Source organism: Scyliorhinus torazame, chromosome 9, assembly GCF_047496885.1.
Source record: "Scyliorhinus torazame isolate Kashiwa2021f chromosome 9, sScyTor2.1, whole genome shotgun sequence".
Classification (NCBI taxonomy): domain Eukaryota; kingdom Metazoa; phylum Chordata; class Chondrichthyes; order Carcharhiniformes; family Scyliorhinidae; genus Scyliorhinus; species Scyliorhinus torazame.
The window spans coordinates 4,434,882-4,460,594 of record NC_092715.1 but is presented as its reverse complement, the minus strand read 5'-3'; the positions used below and the strand labels follow the sequence as shown (position 1 = coordinate 4,460,594).

The 25,713-nt window shown below is 61.9% G+C and overlaps 1 protein-coding gene across 2 annotated transcripts in view; it reads left to right on the top strand.

The window, feature by feature from the left end:
• Positions 1–25,713, top strand: part of agxt2 (alanine--glyoxylate aminotransferase 2) — a 600,286-nt gene that overhangs the window by 419,517 nt on the left and 155,056 nt on the right. The window contains exons 11-12 of one of the 2 annotated variants that reach the window (XM_072515582.1): positions 17,785–17,873; positions 24,427–24,576. In XM_072515582.1, the coding sequence (XP_072371683.1) occupies positions 17,785–17,873; positions 24,427–24,576 (239 nt within the window). The remainder of the gene's footprint in view (positions 1–17,784; positions 17,874–24,426; positions 24,577–25,713) is intronic. The other variant, XM_072515583.1, reaches the window with a different exon arrangement.

Here is a 25,713-nt window from a genome sequence, read left to right as displayed (position 1 = left end):
TGCGATCTGGATCTCACTCTCGCGGATGTTGCGATCTGGATCTCACTCTCGCAGACGTTGCGATCTGGGTCTCACTCTCGCAGACGTTGCGAACTGGATCTCACTCTCGCAGACGTTGCGAACTGGATCTCACTCTCGGAGGGCGTTGCGATCTGGATCTCACTCTCGCGGACGTTGCGATCTGGATCTCACTCTCGCTGGGCGTTGCGATCTGGATCTCACTCTCGCGGGGCGTTGCGATCTGGATCTCACTTTCGCAGACGTTGCGAACTGGATCTCACTCTCGCAGATGTTGCGATCTGTATCTCACTCTCGCAGGCGTTGCGAACTGGATCTCACTCTTGCAGACGTTGCGAACTGGATCTCACTCTCGCAGGGCGTTGCGATCTGGATCTCACTCTCGGAGGGCGTTGCGATCTAGATCTCACTCTCGCGGATGTTGCGATCTGGATCTCACTCTCGCAGATGTTGCGAACTGGATCTCACTCTCGCAGACGTTGCGATCTGTATCTCACTCACGTAGGCGTTGCGAACTGGATCTCACTCTCGCAGGCGTTGCGATCTGGATCTCACTCTCGGAGGGCGTTGCGATCTGGATCTCACTCTCGCAGATGTTGCGAACTGGATCTCACTCTCGCAGACGTTGCGATCTGGATCTCACTCTCGCAGACGTTGCGAACTGGATCTCACACTCGGAGGGCGTTGTGATCTGGATCTCACTCTCGCGGATGTTGCGATCTGGATCTCACTCTCGCGGGGCGTTGCGATCTGGATCTCACTCTCGCAGACGTTGCGATCTGGACCTCACTCTCGCAGGGCGTTGCGATCTGGATCTCACTCTCGCAGACGTTGCGATCTGGATCTCACTCTCGCAGACGTTGCGATCTGGACCTCACTCTCGCAGGGCGTTGCGATCTGGATCTCACTCTCGCAGGGCGTTGCGATCTGGATCTCACTCTCGCAGGGCGTTGCGATCTGGATCTCACTCTCGCAGACGTTGCGATCTGGACCTCACTCTCGCAGGGCGTTGCGATCTGGATCTCACTCTCGCAGGGCGTTGCGATCTGGATCTCACTCTCGCAGACGTTGCGATCTGGATCTCACTCTCGCAGGCGTTGCGATCTGGATCTCACTCTCGCAGGCGTTGCGATCTGGATCTCACTCTCGCAGGCGATGCGATCTGGATCTCACTCTCGCAGGTGTTGAGATCTGGATCTCACTCTCGCTGGGCGCTGCGATCTGGATCTCACTCTCGCAGGCGTTGCGATCTGGATCTCACTCTCGCAGGGCGTTGCGATCTGGAACTCACTCTCGCAGGCATTGCGATCTGGATCTCACTCTCGCAGACGTTGCGATCTGTATCTCACTCTCACTGGGCGTTGCGAACTGGATCTCACTCTCGCAGACGTTGCGATCAGGATCTCACTCTCACAGGGCGTTGCGATCTGGATCTCACTCTCGCAGGGCGTTGCGATCTGGAACTCACTCTCGCAGGCATTGCGATCTGGATCTCACTCTCGCAGACGTTGAGATCTGGATCTCACTCTCGCAGACGTTGCGATCCGGATCTCACTCTCGCAGGCATTGCGAACTGGATCTCACTCTCGTGGGCATTGCGATCTGGATCTCACTCTCGCAGACGTTGCGATCTGGATCTCACTCTCGCAGGCGTTGCGAACTGGATCTCACTCTCGCGGGGCGTTGCGATCTGGACCTCACTCTCGCAGACGTTGCGATCTGGATCTCACTCTCGCAGACGTTGCGATCTGGATCTCACTCTCGCGGACGTTGCGAACTGGATCTCACACTCGCGGACGTTGCGATCTGGATCTCACTCTCGCTGGGCGTTGCGATCTGGAGCACTCTCGCTGGGCGTTGCGATCTGGATCTCATTCTCGCAGGGCGTTGCGGTCTGGATCTCACTCTCGCAGACGTTGCGATCTGGATCTCACTCTCGCGGACGTTGCGATCTGGATCTCACTCTCGCAGACGTTGCGATCTGGGTCTCACTCTCGCAGACGTTGCAAACTGGATCTCACTCTCGCAGACGTTGCGAACTGGATCTCACTCTCGGAGGGCGTTGCGATCTGGATCTCACTCTTGCGGACATTGCGATCTGGATCTCACTCTCGCTGGGCGTTGCGATCTGGATCTCACTCTCGCAGGCGTTGCGAACTGGATCTCACTCTCGCAGAAGTTGCGAACTGGATCACACTCTCGCAGACGTTGCGATCTGGACCTCACTCTCGCAGACGTTGCGATCTGTATCTCACTCTCGCAGACGTTGCGATCTGGACCTCACTCTCGCAGGCGTTGCGAACTGGATCTCACTCTCGCAGGCGTTGCGAACTGGATCTCACTCTCGCAGGGCGTTGCGATCTGGATCTCACTTTCGCAGACGTTGCGAACTGGATCTCACTCTCGCAGATGTTGCGATCTGTATCTCACTCTCGCAGGCGTTGCGAACTGGATCTCACTCTCGCTGGGCGTTGCGATCTGGATCTCACTCTAGCAGACGTTGCGAACTGGATCTCACTCTCGCTGGGCGTTGCGATCTGGACCTCACTCTCGCAGATGTTGCGTACTGGATCTCACTCTCGCAGACGTTGCGATCTGTATCTCACTCTCGTAGGCGTTGCGATCTGGACCTCACTCTCGCAGATGTTGCGAACTGGATCTCACTCTCGCAGACGTTGCGATCTGTATCTCACTCTCGTAGGCGTTGCGATCTGGATCTCACTCTCGCAGATGTTGCGAACTGGATCTCACTCTCGCAGACGTTGCGATCTGGATCTCACTCTCGCAGACGTTGCGATCTGGATCTCAATCTCGCAGACGTTGCGAACTGGATCTCACTCTCGGAGGGCGTTGCGATCTGGATCTCACTCTCGCGGACGTTGCGATCTGGATCTCACTCTCGCTGGGCGTTGCGATCTGGATCTCGCTCTCGCAGACGTTGCGATCTGGACCTCACTCTCGCAGGGCGTTGCGATCTGGATCTCACTCTCGCAGACGTTGCGATCTGGATCTCACTCTCGCGGGGCGTTGCGATCTGGATCTCACTCTCGCAGGCGTTGCGAACTGGATCTCACTCTCGCTGGGCGTTGCGATCTGGATCTCACTCTCGCAGGCGTTGCGATCTGGATCTCACTCTCGCAGATGTTGCGAACTGGATCTCACTCTCGCAGGCGTTGCGATCTGGATCTCATTCTCGCAGACGTTGCCATCTGGATCTCACTCTCGCAGATGTTGCGATCTGGATCTCACTCTCGCAGACGTTGCGAACTGTATCTCACTCTCGCAGACGTTGCCATCTGGATCTCACTCTCGCAGACGTTGCGATCTGGATCTCACTCTCGCAGACGTTGCGAACTGTATCTCACTCTCGCAGACGTTGCGAACTGGATCTCACTCTCGCAGACGTTGCGATCCGGATCTCACTCTCGCAGGCATTGCGAACTGGATCTCACTCTCGTGGGCATTGCGATCTGGATCTCACTCTCGCAGACGTTGCGATCTGGATCTCACTCTCTCAGACGTTGCGAACTGGATCTCACTCTCGCAGACGTTGCGAACTGGATCTCACTCTCGCAGACGTTGCGATCTGGATCTCACTCTCTCAGACGTTGCGAACTGGATCTCACTCTCGCAGACGTTGCGATCTGTATCTCACTCTCGCTGGGCGTTGCGGTCTGGATCTCACTCTCGCAGACGTTGCGATCTGGATCTCACTCTCGCGGATGTTGCGATCTGGATCTCACTCTCGCAGACGTTGCGATCTGGGTCTCACTCTCGCAGACGTTGCGAACTGGATCTCACTCTCGGAGGGCGTTGCGATCTGGATCTCACTCTCGCGGACGTTGCGATCTGGATCTCACTCTCGCTGGGCGTTGCGATCTGGATCTCACTCTCGCAGACGTTGCGATCTGGACCTCACTCTCGCAGGCGTTGCGATCTGGATCTCACTCTCGCGGGGCGTTGCGATCTGGATCTCACTTTCGCAGACGTTGCGAACTGGATCTCACTCTCGCAGATGTTGCGATCTGTATCTCACTCTCGCAGGCGTTGCGAACTGCATCTCACTCTTGCAGACGTTGCGATCTGGATCTCAATCTAGCAGACGTTGCGAACTGGATCTCACTCTCGCAGGGCGTTGCGATCTGGATCTCACTCTCGGAGGGCGTTGCGATCTGGATCTCACTCTCGCGGATGTTGCGATCTGGATCTCACTCTCGCTGGGCGTTGCGATCTGGATCTCACTCTCGCAGATGTTGCGAACTGGATCTCACTCTCGCAGACGTTGCGATCTGTATCTCACTCTCGTAGGCGTTGCGAACTGGATCTCACTCTCGCAGGCGTTGCGATCTGGATCTCACTCTCGGAGGGCGTTGCGATCTGGATCTCACTCTCGCAGATGTTGCGAACTGGATCTCACTCTCGCAGACGTTGCGATCTGGATCTCACTCTCGGAGGGCGTTGTGATCTGGATCTCACTCTCGCGGACGTTGCGATCTGGATCTCACTCTCGCGGGGCGTTGCGATCTGGATCTCACTCTCGCAGACGTTGCGATCTGGACCTCACTCTCGCAGGGCGTTGCGATCTGGATCTCACTCTCGCAGACGTTGCGATCTGGATCTCACTCTCGCAGACGTTGCGATCTGGACCTCACTCTCGCAGGGCGTTGCGATCTGGATCTCACTCTCGCAGGGCGTTGCGATCTGGATCTCACTCTCGCAGGGCGTTGCGATCTGGATCTCACTCTCGCAGACTTTGCGATCTGGACCTCACTCTCGCAGGGCGTTGCGATCTGGATCTCACTCTCGCAGGGCGTTGCGATCTGGATCTCACTCTCGCAGGCGTTGCGATCTGGATCTCACTCTCGCAGGCGTTGCGAACTGGATCTCACTCTCGCGGGGCGTTGCGATCTGGACCTCACTCTCGCAGACGTTGCGATCTGGATCTCACTCTCGCAGACGTTGCGATCTGGATCTCACTCTCGCGGACGTTGCGAACTGGATCTCACACTCGCGGACGTTGCGATCTGGATCTCACTCTCGCTGGGCGTTGCGATCTGGAGCACTCTCGCTGGGCGTTGCGATCTGGATCTCATTCTCGCAGGGCGTTGCGGTCTGGATCTCACTCTCGCAGACGTTGCGATCTGGATCTCACTCTCGCGGACGTTGCGATCTGGATCTCACTCTCGCAGACGTTGCGATCTGGGTCTCACTCTCGCAGACGTTGCGAACTGGATCTCACTCTCGCAGACGTTGCGAACTGGATCTCACTCTCGGAGGGCGTTGCGATCTGGATCTCACTCTTGCGGACGTTGCGATCTGGATCTCACTCTCGCTGGGCGTTGCGATCTGGATCTCACTCTCGCAGGCGTTGCGAACTGGATCTCACTCTCGCAGAAGTTGCGAACTGGATCACACTCTCGCAGACGTTGCGATCTGGACCTCACTCTCGCAGACGTTGCGATCTGTATCTCACTCTCGCAGACGTTGCGATCTGGACCTCACTCTCGCAGGCGTTGCGAACTGGATCTCACTCTCGCAGGCGTTGCGAACTGGATCTCACTCTCGCAGGGCGTTGCGATCTGGATCTCACTTTCGCAGACGTTGCGAACTGGATCTCACTCTCGCAGATGTTGCGATCTGTATCTCACTCTCGCAGGCGTTGCGAACTGGATCTCACTCTCGCTGGGCGTTGCGATCTGGATCTCACTCTAGCAGACGTTGCGAACTGGATCTCACTCTCGCAGGGCGTTGCGATCTGGATCTCACTCTCGCTGGGCGTTGCGATCTGGATCTCACTCTCGCAGACGTTGCGAACTGTATCTCACTCTCGTAGGCGTTGCGAACTGGATCTCAATCTCGCAGACGTTGCGAACTGGATCTCACTCTCGGAGGGCGTTGCGATCTGGATCTCACTCTCGCGGACGTTGCGATCTGGATCTCACTCTCGCTGGGCGTTGCGATCTGGATCTCGCTCTCGCAGATGTTGCGAACTGGATCTCACTCTCGCAGACGTTGCGATCTGTATCTCACTCTCGCAGACGTTGCGATCTGGATCTCACTCTCGCAGACGTTGCGATCTCGATCTCACTCTCGCTGGGCGTTGCGATCTGGACCTCACTCTCGCAGATGTTGCGAACTGGATCTCACTCTCGCAGACGTTGCGATCTGTATCTCACTCTCGTAGGCGTTGCGATCTGGACCTCACTCTCGCAGATGTTGCGAACTGGATCTCACTCTCGCACACGTTGCGATCTGTATCTCACTCTCGTAGGCGTTGCGATCTGGATCTCACTCTCGCAGATGTTGCGAACTGGATCTCACTCTCGCAGACGTTGCGATCTGGATCTCACTCTCGCAGACGTTGCGATCTGGATCTCAATCTCGCAGACGTTGCGAACTGGATCTCACTCTCGGAGGGCGTTGCGATCTGGATCTCACTCTCGCGGACGTTGCGATCTGGATCTCACTCTCGCTGGGCGTTGCGATCTGGATCTCGCTCTCGCAGACGTTGCGATCTGGACCTCACTCCCGCAGGGCGTTGCGATCTGGATCTCACTCTCGCAGACGTTGCGATCTGGATCTTACTCTCGCGGGGCGTTGCGATCTGGATCTCACTCTCTCAGGCGTTGCGATCTGGATCTCACTCTCGCAGGCGTTGCGATCTGGATCTCACACTCGCTGGGCGCTGCGATCTGGATCTCACACTCGCTGGGCGTTGCGATCAGGATCTCACTCTCGCAGGGCGTTGCGATCTGGATCTCTCTCTCGCAGGGCATTGTGATCTGGATCTCACTCTCGCAGGCGTTGCGATCTGGATCTCACTCTCGCAGGCGTTGCGATCTGGATCTCACTCTCTCAGGCGTTGTGATCTGGATCTCACTCTCGCAGACGTTGCGATCTGGATCTCACTCTCGTAGGGCGTTGCGATCTGGATCTCACTCTCGCAGGCGTTGCGATCTGGATCTCACTCTCGCAGACGTTGCGATCTGGATCTCACTCTCGCTGGGCGCTGCGATCTGGATCTCACTCTCGTAGGGCGTTGCGATCTGGATCTCACTCTCGCAGGCGTTGCGATCTGGATCTCTCTCTCGCAGGGCATTGTGATCTGGATCTCACTCTCGCAGGCGTTGCGATCTGGAGCTCACTCTCGCAGGCGTTGCGATCTGGATCTCTCTCTCGCAGGGCATTGTGATCTGGATCTCACTCTCGCAGGCGATGCGATCTGGATCTCACTCTCGCAGGTGTTGCGATCTGGATCTCACTCTCGCAGGGCGTTGCGATCTGGATCTCACTCTCGCTGGGCGTTGCGATCTGGATCTCACTCTCGCTGGGCGCTGCGATCTGGATCTCACTCTCGCTGGGCGTTGCGATCTGGACCTCACTCTCGCAGGCGTTGCGATCTGGATCTCACTCTCGTAGGGCGTTGCGATCTGGACCTCACTCTCGCAGGCGTTGCGAACTGGATCTCACTCTTGCGGGGCGTTGCGATCTGTATCTCACTCTGGCAGGCGTTGCGATCTGGATCTCACTCTCTCAGACGTTGCGATCTGGATCTCACTCTCGCTGGGCCTTGCGATCTGGATCTCACTCTCGCAGACGTTGTGATCTGGATCTCACTCTTGCAGGCGTTGCGATCTGGAGCTCACTCTCGCAGGCGATGCGATCTGGATCTCACTCTCGCAGGTGTTGCGATCTGGATCTCACTCTCGCAGGGCGTTGCGATCTGGATCTCACTCTCGCTGGGCGTTGCGATCTGGATCTCACTCTCGCTGGGCGCTGCGATCTGGATCTCACTCTCGCTGGGCGTTGCGATCTGGACCTCACTCTCGCAGGCGTTGCGATCTGGATCTCACTCTCGCTGGACGCTGCGATCTGGATCTCACTCTCGTAGGGCGTTGCGATCTGGATCTCACTCTCGCTGGGCGTTGCGATCTGGACCTCACTCTCGCAGGCGTTGCGAACTGGATCTCACTCTTGCGGGGCGTTGCGATCTGTATCTCACTCTGGCAGGCGTTGCGATCTGGATCTCACTCTCTCAGACGTTGCGATCTGGATCTCACTCTCGCTGGGCCTTGCGATCTGGATCTCACTCTCGCAGACGTTGCGGTCTGGATCTCACTCTCGCGGACGTTGCGATCTGGATCTCACTCTCGCTGGGCGTTGCGATCTGGATCTCACTCTCGCTGGGCGCTGCGATCTGGATCTCACTCTCGCTGGGCGTTGCGATCTGGACCTCACTCTCGCAGGCGTTGCGATCTGGATCTCACTCTCGCTGGGCGCTGCGATCTGGATCTCACTCTCGTAGGGCGTTGCGATCTGGATCTCACTCTCGCTGGGCGTTGCGATCTGGACCTCACTCTCTCAGACGTTGCGATCTGGATCTCACTCTCGCTGGGCCTTGCGATCTGGATCTCACTCTCGCAGACGTTGCGATCTGGATCTCACTCTCGCGGACGTTGCGATCTGGATCTCACTCTCGCAGGGCGTTGCGATCTGGATCTCACTCTCGCTGGGCGTTGCGATCTGGATCTCACTCTCGCTGGGCGCTGCGATCTGGATCTCACTCTCGCTGGGCCTTGCGATCTGGATCTCACTCTCGCGGGGCGTTGCGAACTGGATCTCACTCTCGCTGGGCCTTGCGATCTGGATCTCACTCTCGCGGGGCGTTGCGATCTGGACCTCACTCTCGCAGGCGTTGCGATCTGGATCTCACTCTCGCTGGGCGCTGCGATCTGGATCTCACTCTCGTAGGGCGTTGCGATCTGGATCTCACTCTCGCTGGGCGTTGCGATCTGGATCTCACTCTAGCAGACGTTGCGATCTGGATCTCACTCTCGCGGGGCGTTGCGATCTGGATCTCACTCTCGCAGGCGTTGCGATCTGGATCTCACTCTCGCTGGGCGCTGCGATCTGGATCTCACTCTCGTAGGGCGTTGCGATCTGGATCTCACTCTCGCAGACGTTGCGATCTGGATCTCACTCTCGCAGACGTTGCGATCTGGATCTCACTCTCGCTGGGCCTTGCGATCTGGATCTCACTCTCGCAGACGTGGCGATCTGGATCTCACTTTCGGTGGGGGTGCTGTGCGGTGGGGGGGCTGTGTGGTGGGGCGGCTGCGCGGTGGGGGGGCTGTGCGGTGGGGGGGCTGTGTGGTGGGGGGGCTGTGCGGTGGGGGGGCTGTGCAGTGGGGGTGGGGGGGCTGTGTGGTGGGGGGGCTGTGCGGTGGGGGGGCTGTGTGGTGAGGGTGGGGGGGCTGTGCGGTGGGGGGGCTGTGCGGTGGGGGGGCTGTGTGGTGGGGGGGCTGTGCGGTGGGGGGGCTGTGTGGTGGGGGGGCTGTGCGGTGGGGGGGCTGTGTGGTGGGGGTGGGGGGGCTGTGTGGTGGGGGTGCTGTGCGGTGGGGGGGCTGTGTGGTGGGGGGGCTGTGCGGTTGGGGGGCTGTGCGGTGGGGGGGCTGTGCGGTTGGGGGGCTGTGCGGTGGGGGTGCTGTGTGGTGGGGGGGCTGTGTGGTGGGCGGGCTGTGCGGTGGGGGGGCTGTGCGGTGGGGGTGGGGGGGCTGTGTGGTGGGGGTGCTGTGTGGTGGGGGTGGGGCGGCTGCGCGGTGCGGGTGCTGTGCGGTGGGGGGGCTGTGCGGTGGGGGGGCTGTGCAGTGGGGGTGGGGGGGCTGTGTGGTGGGGGTGCTGTGTGGTGGGGGTGGAGGGGCTGTGTGGTGGGGGGGCTGTGCGGTGGGGGGGCTGTGTGGTGAGGGTGGGGGGGCTGTGCGGTGGGGGGGCTGTGCGGTGGGGGGGCTGTGCGGTGGGGGGGCTGTGCGGTGGGGGGGCTGTGCGGTGGGGGTGCTGTGCGGTGGGGGGGCTGTGCGGTCGGGGGGCTGTGTGGTGGGGGGGCTGTGCGGTGGGGGGGCTGTGTGGTGGGGGTCCTGTGTGGTGGGGGGGCTGTGCGGTGGGGGGGCTGTGCGGTGGGGGTGGAGGGGCTGTGGGGTGGGGGGGCTGTGCGGTGGGGGGGCTGCGCGGTGGGGGGGCTGTGCGGTGGGGGGGCTGTGCGGTGGGGGGGCTGTGCGGTGGGGGTGGGGGGGCTGTGCGGTGGGGGTGGGGGGGCTGTGCGGTTGGGGTGCTGTGTGGTGGGGGGGCTGTGCGGTGGGGGTGGGGGGGCTGTGCGGTGGGGGTGGGGGGGCTGTGCGGTGGGGGTGGGGGGGCTGTGCGGTGGGGGTGGGGGGGCTGTGCGGTGGGGGGGCTGTGCGGTGGGGGTGGGGGGGCTGTGCGGTGGGTGTGGGGGGGCTGTGCGGCGGGGGGGCTGTGTGGTGGGGGTGCTGTGTGGTGGGGGGGCTGTGCGGTGGGGGTGGGGGTGCTGTGTGGTGGGGGGCTGTGCGGTGGGGGGGCTGTGCGGTGGGGGGGCTGTGCGGTGGGGGTGGGGGGGCTGTGCGGTGGGGGTGGGGGGGCTGTGTGGTGGGGGTGCTGTGTGGTGGGGGGGCTGTGCGGTGGGGGTGGGGGTGCTGTGCGGTGGGGATCTGTGTGGTGGGGGTCTGTGTGGTTGGGGGTCTGTGTGGTTGGGGGGCTGTGTGGTGGGGGGGCTGTGCGGTGGGGGTCTGTGTGGTGGGGGGGTTGTGCGGTGGGGGGGCTGTGCGGTGGGGGTGCTGTGCGGTGGGGGGGCTGTGTGGTGGGGGGGCTGTGCGGTGGGGGTGCTGTGCGGTGGGGGGGCTGTGCGGTGGGGGTGCTGTGCGGTGGGGGGGGCTGTGCGGTGGGGGTGGGGGTGCTGTGCGGTGGGGGTGGGGGTGCTGTGTGGTGGGGGGGCTGTGCGGTGGGGGTGCTGTGCGATGGGGGGGCTGTGCGGTGGGGGGGCTGTGCGGTGGGGGGGCTTTGCGGTGGGGGGGGTGTGCGGTGGGGGGGCTTTGCGGTGGGGGGGCTGTGCGGTGGGGGGGCTGTGCGGTGGGGGTGGGGGTGCGGTGGGGGGCTGTGCGGTGGGGGGACTGTGCGGTGGGGGTGGGGGTGCGGTGGGGGTGCTGTGCGGTGGGGGGGCTGTGCGGTGGGGGGGCTGTGCGGTGGGGGGGCTGTGCGGTGGGGGGGCTGTGTGGTGGGGGGGCTGTGCGGTGGGGGGTGCTGTGTGGTGAGGGTGGGGGTGCTGTGCGGTGGGGGTGCTGTGCGGTGGGGGGGCTGTGCGGTGGGGGGGCTGTGCGGTGGGGGTGGGGGTGCTGTGTGGTGAGGGTGGGGGTGCTGTGCGGTGGGGGTGCTGGTGCGGTGGGGGTGGGGGTGCTGTGCGGTGGGCGGGCTGTGTGGTGGGGGTGGGGGTGCTGTGTGGTGGGGGGGCTGTGCGGTGGGGGGGGGCTGTGCGGTGGGGGGGCTGTGTGGTGGGGGTGCTGTGTGGTGGGGGTGCTGTGTGGTGGGGGTGGGGGTGCTGTGTGGTGGGGGTGCTGTGCAGTGGGGGGGCTGTGCGGTGGGGGGGGCTGTGCGGTGGGGGGGGCTGTGCGGTGGGGGTGCTGTGCGGTGGGGGGCTGTGCGGTGGGGGGGCTGTGCGGTGGGGGGGCTGTGCGGTGGGGGGGCTGTGCGGTGGGGGGGCTGTGCGGTGGGGGTGCTGTGCGGTGGGGGGGCTGTGCGGTGGGGGGGCTGTGCGGTGGGGGTGCTGTGCGGTGGGGGTGGGGGGGCTGTGCGGTGGGGTGCTGTGTGTTGAGGGGGCTGTGCGGTGGGGTGCTGTGCGGTGGGGGGGCTGTGCGGTGGGGGGGCTGTGCGGTGGGGGGGCTGTGTGGTGGGGGTGCTGTGCGGTGGGGGGGCTGTGTGGTGGGGGGGCTGTGCGGTGGGGGGGCTGTGCGGTGGGGGGGCTGTGCGGTGGGGGGGCTGTGCAGTGGGGGTGCTATGGGGGGCGGGGGTGCTGTGCGGTGGGGGGGCTGTGAGGTGGGGGGGCTGTGCGGTGGGGGTGCTGTGCGGTGGGGGTCTGTGTGGTGGGGGGGCTGTGGCGGTGGGGGGTCTGTGCAGTGGGGGGGGCTGTGCAGTGGGGGTGCTGTGTGGTGGGGGGGCTGTGTGGTGGGCGGGCTGTGCGGTGGGGGGCTGTGCGGTGGGGGTGGGGGGGCTGTGTGGTGGGGGTGCTGTGTGGTAGGGGTGGGGCGGCTGCGCGGTGCGGGTGCTGTGCGGTGGGGGGGCTGTGTGGTGGGGGGGCTGTGCGGTGGGGGGGCTGTGCAGTGGGGGTGGGGGGGCTGTGTGGTGGGGGTGCTGTGTGGTGGGGGTGGAGGGGCTGTGTGGTGGGGGGGCTGTGCGGTGGGGGGCTGTGTGGTGAGGGTGGGGGGGCTGTGCGGTGGGGGGGCTGTGCGGTCGGGGGGCTGTGTGGTGGGGGGGCTGTGCGGTGGGGGGGCTGTGTGGTGGGGGTCCTGTGTGGTGGGGAGGCTGTGCGGTGGGGGGGCTGTGCGGTGGGGGTGGAGGGGCAGTGGGGTGGGGGGGCTGTGCGGTGGGGGGCTGTGCGGTGGGGGGGCTGTGCGGTGGGGGGGCTGTGCGGTGGGGGGCTGTGCGGTGGGGGTGGGGGGGCTGTGCGGTGGGGGTGGGGGGCTGTGCGGTTGGGGGTGCTGTGTGGTGGGGGGGCTGTGCGGTGGGGGTGGGGGGGCTGTGCGGTGGGGGTGGGGGGGCTGTGCGGTGGGGGTGGGGGGGCTGTGCGGTGGGGGTGGGGGGGCTGTGCGGTGGGGGTGGGGGGCTGTGCGGTGGGGTGGGGGGGCTGTGCGGTGGGGGTGGGGGGGCTGTGCGGTGGGGGGCTGTGCGGTGGGGGTGGGGGGGCTGTGCGGTGGGTGTGGGGGGCTGTGCGGTGGGGGGGCTGTGTGGTGGGGGTGCTGTGTGGTGGGGGGCTGTGCGGTGGGGGTGGGGGTGCTGTGTGGTGGGGGGCTGTGCGGTGGGGTCTGTGTGGTGGGGGGGCTGTGCGGTGGGGGGGCTGTGCGGTGGGGGTGGGGGGGCTGTGCGGTGGGGGTGGGGGGGCTGTGCGGTGGGGTGGGGGGCTGTGTGGTGGGGGTGCTCTGTGGTGGGGGGGCTGAGCGGTGGGGGTGGGGGTGCTGTGTGGTGGGGGTGCTGTGCAGTGGGGGTCTGTGTGGTGGGGGTCTGTGTGGTGGGGGTCTGTGTGGTGGGGGGGCTGTGCGGTGGGGATCTGTGTGGTGGGGGTCTGTGTGGTTGGGGGGCTGTGTGGTGGGGGGGCTGTGCGGTGGGGGTCTGTGTGGTGGGGGGGCTGTGCGGTGGGGGGCTGTGCGGTGGGGGGGCTGTGCGGTGGGGGGGCTGTGCGGTGGGGGGGCTGTGCGGTGGGGGGGCTGTGCGGTGGGGGGCTGTGCGGTGGGGGTGCTGTGCGGGGGGGGGGGCTGTGCGGTGGGGGTGGGGGTGCTGTGCGGTGGGGGTGGGGGTGCTGTGTGGTGGGGGGGCTGTGCGGTGGGGGGGCTGTGCGGTGGGGGGGCTGTGCGATGGGGGGGCTGTGCGGTGGGGGGGCTGTGCGGTGGGGGGGCTTTGCGGTGGGGGGGGTGTGCGGTGGGGGGGCTTTGCGGTGGGGGGGGCTGTGCGGTGGGGGGGCTGTGCGGTGGGGGTGGGGGGTGCGGTGGGGGTGCTGTGCGGTGGGGGGGCTGTGCGGTGGGGGGGCTGTGCGGTGGGGGTGGGGGTGCTGTGCGGTGGGGGTGCTGTGCGGTGGGGGGGCTGTGCGGTGGGGGGGGCTGTGCGGTGGGGGTGGGGGTGCGGTGGGGGTGCTGTGCGGTGGGGGTGCTGTGCGGTGGGGGTGCTGTGCGGTGGGGGGCAGTGCGGTGGGGGGGCTGTGCGGTGGGGGGCTGTGCGGTGGGGGGCTGTGCGGTGGGGGGCTGTGCGGTGGGGGGGCTGTGCGGTGGGGGGGCTGTGCGGTGGGGGGCTGTGCGGTGGGGGGGCTGTGCGGTGGGGGGGCTGTGCGGTGGGGGTGCTGTGTGGTGAGGGTGGGGGTGCTGTGCGGTGGGGGTGCTGTGCGGTGGGGGGGCTGTGTGGTGGGGGGGCTGTGTGGTGGGGGGGCTGTGCGGTGGGGGTGGGGGTGCTGTGTGGTGAGGGTGAGGGTGCTGTGCGGTGGGGGTGCTGTGCGGTGGGGGTGCTGTGCGGTGGGGGTGGGGGTGCTGTGTGGTGGGGGGGCTGTGCGGTGGGGGGGGGCTGTGCGGTGGGGGTGCTGTGTGGTGGGGGGGCTGTGTGGTGGGGGTGGGGGTGCTGTGTGGTGGGGGTGCTGTGCAGTGGGGGGGCTGTGCGGTGGGGGGGGCTGTGCGGTGGGGGGGGCTGTGCGGTGGGGGGGCTGTGCGGTGGGGGTGCTGTGCGGTGGGGGGGCTGTGCGGTGGGGGGGGCTGTGCGGTGGGGGTGCTGTGCGGTGGGGGTGGGGGGGCTGTGCGGTGGGGGTGCTGTGTGGTGGGGGGCTGTGTGTTGAGGGGGCTGTGCGGTGGGGTGCTGTGCGGTGGGGGGGCTGTGCCGGTGGGGGGGCTGTGCGGTGGGGGGGCTGTGTGGTGGGGGTGCTGTGCGGTGGGGGGCTGTGTGGTGGGGGGGCTGTGCGGTGGGGGGGCTGTGCGGTGGGGGGGCTGTGCGGTGGGGGGGCTGTGCGGTGGGGGGGCTGTGCGGTGGGGGTGCTATGGGGGGCGGGGGTGCTGTGCGGTGGGGGGGCTGTGCGGTGGGGGTGCTGTGCGGTGGGGGTCTGTGTGGTGGGGGGGCTGTGCGGTGGGGGGGGCTGTGCAGTGGGGGGGGCTGTGCAGTGGGGGTGCTGTGCAGTGGGGGTGCTATGGGGGGCGGGGGTGCTCTGCGGTGGGGGGGCTGTGAGGTGGGGGGGCTGTGCGGTGGGGGTGCTGTGCGGTGGGGGTCTGTGCGGTGGGGGGCTGTGCGGTGGGGGGGGCTGTGCGGTGGGGGGGGCTGTGCGGTGGGGGGGCTGTGCGGTGGGGGGGGCTGTGCGGTGGGGGTGCTGTGCGGTGGGGGGGCTGTGCGGTGGGGGAGCTGTGCGGTGGGGGGGGCTGTGCGGTGGGGGGGCTGTGCGGTGGGGGGCTGTGCGGTGGGGGTGCTATGGGGGGCGGGGGGCTGTGCGGTGGGGGTGCTGTGCGGTGGGGGGGGCTGTGCGGTGGGGGGGCTGTGAGGTCGGGGGGCTGTGCGGTGGGGGGGCTGTGCGGGTGGGGGGGCTGTGCGGTGGGGGTGCTGTGCGGTGGGGGGGGGGCTGTGTGGTGGGGGGCTGTGTGGTGTGGGGGCTGTGCGGTGGGGGCGCTGTGCGGTGGGGGGGCTGTGCGGTGGGGGGGCTGTGCGGTGGGGGGGCTGTGCGGTGGGGGGGCTGTGCGGTGGGGGGGCTGTGCGGTGGGGGGGCTGTGCGGTGGGGGGGGCTGTGCGGTGGGGGGGGGCTGTGCGGTGGGGGGGCTGTGCGGTGGGGGTGCTGTGCGGTGGGGGGGCTGTGCGGTGGGGGGGCTGTGCGGTGGGGGGGGCTGTGCGGTGGGGTTGCTGTGCGGTGGGGGGGCTGTGCGGTGGGGGGCTGTGCGGTGGGGGGGCTGTGCGGTGGGGGGGCTGTGCGGTGGGGGGGCTGTGCGGTGGGGGGGCTGTGTGGTGAGGGTGGGGGGGGCTGTGCGGTGGGGGGGCTGTGCGGTGGGGGGGCTGTGCGGTGGGGGGGCTGTGAGGTCGGGGGGCTGTGCGGTGGGGGGCTGTGCGGTGGGGGGGCTGTGCGGTGGGGGGGCTGTGCGGTGGGGGGCTGTGCGGTGGGGGTGCTGTGCGGTGGGGGGTGCCTGTGCGGTGGGGGGGCTCTGCGGTGGGGGGGCAGTGCGGTGGGGGGGCTGTGCGTTGGGGGTGCTGTGCGGTGGGGGGGCTGTGCGGTGGGGGGGCTGTGCGGTGGGGGGGCTGTGCGGTGGGGGGGCTGTGCGGTGGGGGGGCTGTGCGGTGGGGGGGCTGTGCGGTGGGGGGGCTGTGCGGTGGGGGGGCTGTGCGGTGGGGGGGCTGTGCGGTGGGGGGGCTGTGCGGTGGGGGGGCTGTGCGGTGGGGGGGCTGTGCGGTGGGGGGGCTGTGCGGTGGGGGGGCTGTGCGGTGGGGGGGCTGTGCGGTGGGGGGGCTGTGCGGTGGGGGGGGCTGTGCGGTGGGGGGGCTGTGCGGTGGGGGGGCTGTGCGGTGGGGGGCTGTGCGGTGGGGGGGCTGTGCGGTGGGGGGGCTGTGCGGTGGGGGGGGCTGTGCGGTGGGGGGGCTGTGCGGTGGGGGGGCTGTGAGGTCGGGGGGCTGTGCGGTGGGGGGGCTGTGCGGTGGGGGGGCTGTGCGGTGGGGGGGCTGTGAGGTCGGGGGGCTGTGCGGTGGGGGGCTGTGCGGTGGGGGGGCTGTGCGGTGGGGGTGCTGTGCGGTGGGGGGGGGGCTGTGTGGTGGGGGGCTGTGTGGTGGGGGGGCTGTGCGGTGGGGGGGCTGTGCGGTGGGGGGGCTGTGCGGTGGGGGCGCTGTGCGGTGGGGGGGCTGTGCGGTGGGGGGGCTGTGCGGTGGGGGGGCTGTGCGGTGGGGGGGCTGTGCGGTGGGGGTGCTGTGCGGTGGGGTGCTGTGCGGTGGGGGGCTGTGCGGTGGGGGGCTGTGTGGTGGGGGGGCTGTGCGGTGGGGGGGCTGTGCGGTGGGGGTGCTGTGCGGTGGGGGGGCTGTGCGGTGGGGGGGGCTGTGCGGTGGGGTTGCTGTGCGGTGGGGGTGCTGTGCGGTGGGGGGGCTGTGCGGTGGGGGGGCTGTGCGGTGGGGGGGCTGTGCGGTGGGGGGGCTGTGTGGTGAGGGTGGGGGGGCTGTGCGGTGGGGGGGCTGTGCGGTGGGGGGGGCTGTGCGGTGGGGGGGCTGTGAGGTCGGGGGGCTGTGCGGTGGGGGGGCTGTGCGGTGGGGGGCTGTGCGGTGGGGGGGCTGTGCGGTGGGGGGCTCTGTGGTGGGGGGGCTGTGCGGTGGGGGGGCTGTGCGTTGGGGGTGCTGTGCGGTGGGGGGGCTCTGTGGTGGGGGGGCAGTGCGGTGGGGGGGCTGTGCGTTGGGGGTGCTGTGCGGTGGGGTTGCTGCGCGGTGGGGGGCTGTGCGGTGGGGGGCTGTGCGGTGGGGGGCTCTGCGGTGGGGGGGCAGTGCGGTGGGGGTGCTGTGCGGTGGGGGTGCTGTGCGGTGGGGGTGCTGTGCGGTGGGGGTGCTGTGCGGTGGGGGTGCTGTGCGGTGGGGGGGCTGTGCGGTGGGGGGGCTGTGCGGTGGGGTGCTGTGCGGTGGGGGTGCTGTGCGGTGGGGGGGCTGTGCGGTGGGGGGGCTGTGCGGTGGGGGGGCTGTGCGGTGGGGGGGCTGTGCGGTGGGGGTGCTGTGCGGTTGGGGGGCTGTGCGGTTGGGGGGCTGTGCGGTGGGGGGGCTGTGCGGTGGGGGGGCTGTGCGGTGGGGGGGGCTGTGCGGTGGGGGGCTGTGCGGTGGGGGGCTGTGCGGTGGGGGGGCTGTGCGGTGGGGGGGCTGTGCGGTGGGGGGGCTGTGCGGTGGGGGGGCTGTGCGGTGGGGGGGCTGTGCGGTGGGGGTCTGTGCGGTGGGGGGGCTGTGCGGTGGGGGTGCTGTGCGGTGGGGGGGCTGTGCAGTGGGGGTGCTATGGGGGGCGGGGGTGTTATAATGTCAGGTCTCCCTTTCCAAATGGCACCAATCCCGAGTCAGGTTACTGAGTGTCCTCGACGGGGACAAACTAATTGTAAAATGTCGCTCTGAGCTAAACGTAACGCTCAGCGACTGAAGTTCCGTCCCCTGAACGTTGCCTGGAGACTGGGTGTTGTGTACAATCAAGGTCAGGGTGTGTGGAGAGTGAACTGGACTCTTTGTGTTTCCCTTTCACTCTGTCAGAGATCGCAGCCTCCATGATCCAGGCATCCATTTACAACACATTCGGAGGGACACCGCTGGCCGCTGTGATTGGCTCCACTGTCCTCAAGGTCAGAGTATCAACAACAGTGACGGAGACAAGAGTGCAAAATTACACAGTGTAAATGTGTGAAATGAGTGTGAACACAGTGTGAGAGTGAACACAGTGAGAGGGTAACACAATGTGAGTGTGAACACTGAGAGTGAACACAGTGTGAGAGTGAACACAGTGTGAGTGTGAACACAGTGAGAGGGCGAACGCAATGTGAGTGTGAACACTGAGAGTGAACACAGTGTGAGAGCGAACACAGTGTGAGAGTCAACACAGTGTGAGTGTGAACACTGAGAGGGTGAACGCAATGTGAGTGTGAACACTCAGCATGAACACAGTGTGAGTGTGAACACAGTGTGAGTGTGAACACAGTGTGAGAGTGAACACAGTGTGAGTGTGAACACAGTGAGAGGGTGAACGCAATGTGAGTGTGAACACTGAGAGTGAACACAGTGTGAGAGTGAACACAGTGTGAGTGTGAACACAGTGAGAGGGTGAACACAATGTGAGTGTGAACACAGAGTGAACACAGTGTGAGAGTGAACACAGTGTGAGAGTGAACACTGAGAGGGTGAACACAATGTGAGTGTGAACAGAGAGTGAACACTGTGTGAGAGTGAACACAGTGTGAGTGTGAACACAGTGTGAGAGTGAACACAGTGTGAGTGTGAACACAGTGTGAGTGTGCACAGTGTGAGTGTGCACACAGTGTGAGAGTGAACACAGTGAGAGGGTGGAGACAATGTGAGTGTGAACACTGAGAGTGAACACTGAGTGTAAACACAGTGTGCGTGTGAACACAGTTTGAGTGTGAATGCAGTGTGCGTGTGAACACAGTGAGAGAGTGAACACAGTGAGAGGGTGAACGCAATGTGAGTGTGAACACTGAGAGTGAACACAGTGTGAGAGTGAACACAGTGTGAGTGTGAACACAGTGAGAGGGTGAACACAATGTGAGTGTGAACACTGAGAGTGAACACAGTGTGAGAGTGAACACAGTGTGAGAGTGAACACAATGTGAGTGTGAACACAATGTGAGTGTGAACACTGAGAGTGAACACAGTGTGAGAGTGAACACAGTGTGAGAGTGAACACAGAGGGTGAACACAATGTGAGTGTGAACACAGAGTGAACACTGTGTGAGAGTGAACACAGTGTGAGTGTGAACACCGTGTGAGAGTGAACACCGTGTGAGAGTGAACAGTGTGCGTGTGAACACAGTGTGAGTGTGCACACAGTGTGAGAGTGAACACAGTGAGAGGGTGGACACAATGTGAGTGTGAACACTGAGTGAACACAGTGAGTGTAAACACAGTGTGCGTGTGAATGCAGTGTGCGTGTGAACACAGTGTGAGTGTGAATGCAGTGTGAGTGTGAATGCAGTGTGAGGGTGAACACAGTGTGAGTGTGCACACAGTGTAAGAGTGAACCCATGTGAGAGTGAACCCATGTGAGAGTGAACACAGTGTGAGTGTGAATGCAGTCTGAGGGTGAACCCAGTGTGAGTGTGCACACAGTGTAAGAGTAAACCCATGTGAGAGTGAACACAGTGTGAGTGTGAACGTTGTGTGAGGGTGAACACAGTGTGAGAGTGAACACAGTGTGATGGTGAACACAGATTCCGAGTGAACACTGGAGTGAACACAGTGTGAGTGTGAACACAATGTGAGAGTGAACACCGTGTGGGAGTGAACAGTGTGAGAGTGAATACAGAGTGAGTGTGCGCACAGTGTGAGTGCACACAGTGTGAGTGTGCATAAAGAGTGAGAGTGAAACCACGTGAGTGTGAACAGAGTGTGAGTGTGAACACACTTGAGTGCACACAGTGTGTGACGGTGAACACAGTGTGAGATGAACGCAGTGTGAGGGTGAACAGTGTGAGTGTGCACACAGTGTGAGAGTGAACACAGTGTGAGTGTGAACACAGTGTGAGTGTGCACAGTGTGAGTGTGCACACAGTGTGAGAGTGAACACAGTGAGAGGGTGGAGACAATGTGAGTGTGAACGCTGTGTGAGTGTGAACGCTGTGTGAGTGTGAACGCTGTGTGAGTGTGAACACCGTGTGTGAGTGAACACAGTGTGTGAGTGAACACAGTGTGTGAGTGAACACAGAGCGAGGGTCAACACAGTTTGAGAGTGAACACTGTGAGAGTGAACACTGTGAGAGTGAACACTGTGAGAGTGAACACTGTGAGAGTGAACACTGTGAGAGTGAACACAGTGTGAGAATGAATAAAGTTTGAGAGTGCAGACAGTGTGAGTAGGAACACAGTGTGGGTGTGAACACTGAGTGTGCACACAGTGTGAAGGTGAACACAGTGTGAGAGTGAACACTGAGGGTGAACCATGTGAGAGTGAACATAGTGTAAGAGTGAACATAGTGTGAGTGTGAACACAGTGTGAGTGTGCACTCAATGAGAGTGTGAACTGAATAGTGTAGAGGAACTGAATAGTTACTTTGCATCAGTCTTCACGGTGGAAGACACCAGTGGGATGCCCGAGCTCCAGGAGAACCAGGGGGCAGAGGTGAGTGCAGTGACCATTACTAAGGAGAAGGTTCTGGGGAAACTGAAAGGTCTGAAGGTGGATAAATCACCTGGACCGGACGGACTACACCCCAGGGTTCTAAAAGAGATAGCGGAGGAGATTGTGGAGGCATTAGTGATGATCTTTCAGGATTCACTGGAGGCAGGAAGGGTCCCAGAGGACTGGAAAGTGGCTAATGTAACACCGCTGTTTAAGAAGGGAGGGAGGGAGCAGACAGGAAATTCTCGGCCGGTTAGCCTGACTTCGGTCATTGGTAAGATTTTAGAGTCTGTTATTAAAGATGAGATCGCGGAGTACTTGGAAGTGCATAAAATAGGACTGAGTCAGCACGGCTTCGTCAAGGGGAGGTCGTGTCTGACAAATCTGTTAGAGTTCTTTGAGGAGGTAACAAGGAAGTTAGACAAAGGAGATCCAGTGGATGTGATTTATTTAGATTTCCAGAAGGCCTTTGACAAGGTGCCGCACAGGAGACTGTTAAATATGTTCAGAGCCCATGGTGTTCAGGGTAAGATCCTGGCATGGAGAGAGGATTGGCTGACTGGCAGAAGGCAGAGAGTGGGAAAAAGGGTTCTTTTTCAGGATGGCAGCCGGTGACTAGTGGTGTGCCTCAGGGGTCTGTGCTGGGACCACAACTTTTCACAATATACATTAATGATCTGGAAGAAGGTACTGAAGGCACTGTTGCTAAGTTTGCAGATGATACAAAGATCTGTAGAGGGACAGGTAGTATTGAGGAAGCGAGGGGGCTGCAGAAGGACTTGGACAAGCTAGGAGAGTGGGCAATGAAGTGGCAGATGGAATACAAAGTGGAAAAGTGTGAGGTTAGGCACTTTGGAAGGAGGAATTTAGGCATCGACTATTTTCTAAATGGGGAAATGCTTCGGAAATCAGAAGCACAAAGGGACTTGGGAATCCTTGTTCACAATTCCCTTAAGGTTAACGTACAGGTTCAGTCGGCAGTTAAGAAGGCAAATGCAATGTTAGCATTCATGTCAAGAGGGCTAGAATACAAGATCAGGGATGTACTTCTGAGGCTGTATAAGGCTCTGGTCAGACCCCATTTGGAGTATTGTGAGCAGTTTTGGGCCCCGTATCTAAGGAAGGATGTGCTGGCCTTGGAAAGGGTCCAGAGGAGGTTCACAAGAATGATCCCTGGAATGAAGAGCTTGCCGTATGAGGAACGGTTGAGGACTCTGGGTCTGTACTCGATGGAGTTCAGAAAGATGAGGGGGGATCTTATTGAAACATACAAGATACTGCGAGGCCTGGATAGAATGGACGTGGAGAGGATGTTTCCACTTGTAAGAGAAACTAGAACCAGAGGACACAATCTCAGACTAAAGGGACGATCCTTTAAAACAGAGATGAGGAGGAATTTCTTCAGCCAGAGGGTGGTGAATCTGTGGAACTCTGCCGCAGAAGGCTGTGGAGGCCAAATCACTGAGTGTCTTTAAGACAGAGATAGATAGGTTCCTGATTAATAAGGGGCAGGGGTTATGGGGAGAAGGCAGGAGAATGGGGGTGACCAGTGTGAGACACATTGTGAGTGTGAACACAGCGTGAGTGTGTACAGAGTGTGCGTGTGAACAGTGTGAGAGTGAACACATTGTGAGTGTGCATGGGGGTGACCAGTGTGAGACACATTGTGAGTGTGAACACAGCGTGAGTGTGTACAGAGTGTGCGTGTGAACAGTGTGAGAGTGAACACATTGTGAGTGTGCATGGGGGTGACCAGTGTGAGACACATTGTGAGTGTGAACACAGCGTGAATGTGTACACAGTGTGCGTGTGAACAGTGTGAGAGTGAACACATTGTGAGTGTGCATGGGGGTGACCAGTGTGAGACACATTGTGAGTGTGTACACAGTGTGCGTGTGAACAGTGTGAGAGTGAACACATTGTGAGTGTGCACACAGTGTGAGGATTGGAATTAATTTGATTTGTTTATTGTCACTTGTACCGAGGTAGAGTGAAAATTATTGTTCTGTGAGCAGCTCAGACAGATTATTTAGTACATGGGAAGGAAATCATAACAGGTTCTTGATTAATAAGGGATCAGGGGTTAGGGGGAGAAGGCAGGAGAATGGGGATGAGAAAATATCAGCCATGATTGAATGGTGGAGCAGACTCGATGGGCCGAGTGGCCTAATTCTGCTCCTATGTCTTATAATAATAATTATAATTATAATTCTTTAAGAGCTGTGGGGTTATGCTGCAACTGTACATGACCCTGGTGAGACCACATTTGGAGTATTGTGTGCAGTTCTGGTCACCTCATTATAGGAAGGATGTGGAAGCATTGGAAAGGGTGCAAAGGAGATTTACCAGAATGCTGCCTGGATTGGAGGGTGGGTCTTATGAGGAAAGGCTGAGGGAGCTAGGGCTTTTCTCACTGGAGCGGAGGAGGATGAGAGGCGACTTAATAGAGGTTTATAAGATGATGAAGGGATAGAGAGGACGTTCAGAGACTATTTCCTCGGGTGGATGTAGCTGTACAAGGGGGCATAACTGTAAGGTTCAGGGTGGGAGATAGAGGAGGGATGTCCGAGGTAGGTTCTTTACTCAGAGAGTGGTTAGGGTGTGGAATGGACTGCCTGCTGTGATAGTGGAGTCGGACACTTTAGGAACTTTCAAGCGGTTATTGGATAGGCATTATGGAGTGCACTAGAATGATTGGGAGAAGGTTGATTTGATCTTAGTTTCAGACTAGTTCGGCACAACATCGTGGGCCGAAGGGCCTGTACTGTGCTGTACAGTTCTATGTTCTATGTTCTATAATAGGGCAACACAGCATATACAATGTAACTACATAAGCACTGGCATCAGATGAAGCATACAGGGTGTAGGGTTAATGAGGTCCGTCCATAAAGAGGGTCATTTAGGAGTCTGGTGACAGTGGGGAAGAAGCTGTTTTTGAGTCTGTTCGTGCGTGTTCTCAGACTTCTGTACCTCCTGCCCGATGGAAGAAGTTGGAAGAGTGAGTAAGCCGGGTGGGAGGGGTCTTTGATTATGCTGCCCGCTTTCCCCAGGCAGTGGGAGGTGTAGATGGAGTCAATGGATGGGAGGCAGGTTCGTGTGATGGACTGGGCGGTGTTCACGACTAATAGAACATTACAGCGCAGTACAGGCCCTTCGGCCCTCGATGTTGCGCCGACCTGTGAAACCACTCTAAAGCCCATCTACACTATTCCCTTATGGTCCATATGTTTATCCAATTTAAATGCCCTTAAATGACTCTCTGAAGTTTCTTGCGGTCCTGGGCCGAGCAGTTGCCATACCAGGCTGTGATGCAGCCCGATAGGATGCTTTCTATGGTGCATCTGTAAAAGTTGGTAAGGGTTAATGTGGACATGCCGAATTTCCTTAGTTTCCTGAGGAAGTATAGACGCTGTTGTGCTTTCTTGGTGGTAGCGTCGACATGGGTGGACCAGGACAGATTTTGAGATGTGCACCCCTGGGAATTTGAAACTGCTAACCATCTCCACCTCGGCCCCGTTGATGCTGACAGGGGTGTGTACAGTACTTTGCTTCCTGAAGTCAATGACCAGCTCTTTAGTTTTGCTGGCATTGAGGGAGAGATTGTTGTCGCTACACCACTCCACTAGGTTCTCTGTCTCCCGCCTGTATTCGGACTCATCGTTATTCGAGATCCGGCCCACTATGGTCGTATCGTCAGCAAACTTGTAGATGGAGATGGAACCAAGTTTTGCCACGCAGTCGTGTGTGTACAGGGAGTAGAGTAGGGGGCTAAGTACGCAGCCTTGCGGGGCGCCGGTGTTGAGGACTATTGTGGAGGAGGTGTTGTTGTTCAATCTTACTGATTGTGGTCTGTTGGTCAGAAAATCGAGGATCGAGTTGCAGAGTGAACACAGTGTGAGAGAGGGTGGACAGAGAGAGACAGAGAGAGGGGTGGACAGAGGTGGATACAGAGGGAGGGGGGCAGAGAGAGACAGAGAGGGTGACAGTGTAGCTGTAAACAATGTCTGTTATCTGTTTCTGAGGTGCTGACATTTCATTCTCTGAAGGTGATTGAAGAAGATGGTTTGATGGCAAAGTGTGAAACACTTGGAACGTATTTGATGCTGGAGTTAGCCAAGCTTCGCGACCAGTTTGAGATTGTTGGTGATGTGCGAGGGAAGGGACTGATGGTTGGCGTCGAGATGGTGAATGATAAGGTGCGTGATACCCCATCATCGAGCTGGGAGTGAAAGTGAGGGTTTGGGAAGTGGGAATGTGGATGAGGATTGAGGGTGGGTGGGGGGCTGAGAGAGGGGACGCAGATCGGGGACGGGGCTGAGAGAGGGGACGCAGATCGGGGACGGGGCGTCCAGAGGGGACGCAGATCGGGGACGGGGCTGAGAGAGGGGACGCAGATCGGGGACGGGGCTGAGAGAGGGGACGCAGATCGGGGACGGGGCTGAGAGAGGGGACGCAGATCGGGGACGGGGCTGAGAGAGGGGACGCAGATCGGGGACGGGGCTGAGAGAGGGGACGCAGATCAGGGACGGGGCTGAGAGAGGGGACGCAGATCGGGGACGGGGCTGAGAGAGGGGACGCAGATCGGGGACGGGGCGTCCAGAGGGGACGCAGATCGGGGATGGGGCGTCCAGAGGGGACGCAGATCGGGGACGGGGCGTCCAGAGGGGACGCAGATCGGGGACGGGGCTGAGAGAGGGGACGCAGATCGGGGACGGGGCTGAGAGAGGGGACGCAGATCGGGGACGGGGCTGAGAGAGGGGACGCAGATCGGGGACGGGGCTGAGAGAGGGGACGCAGATCGGGGACGGGGCTGAGAGAGGGGACGCAGATCGGGGACGGGGCTGAGAGAGGGGACGCAGATCGGGGACGGGGCGCCGGTCAATTCTTTTTTGGTTCTTTTGGTTTTAAAAAAAATTAATTTCCGGGTTTTGGGCGTCGCTGGTTCGGCCGCATTTATTGTCCAGCCCGAGCTGCCCTTCAGAAGGTGGGGGTGAGCTGCCGTCTTGAACCGCTGCAGTCCCTGAGGTGTAGGTACACCCACTGTGCTGTTAGGGAGAGAGTTCCAGGATGTTGCCCCGGCGACAGTGAAGGAACGGCCGATATATTTCCCAGTCAGGGGGGTGAGTGACTCGGAGGGGAACCTCCAGGTGGTGGGGTTCCCAGGTATCTGCTGCTCTTGTCCTTCTAGATGGGAGTGGTTGTGGGTTTGGAAGGTGCTGTGTGAGGAACCTTGGTGAGTTCCTGCAGTGCATCTTGTAGCTGGGCCACACGGCTGCCACTGTGTGTCGGGGGGGGAGGGTACACGGTGGGTGTACCTACACCTCAGGGACTGC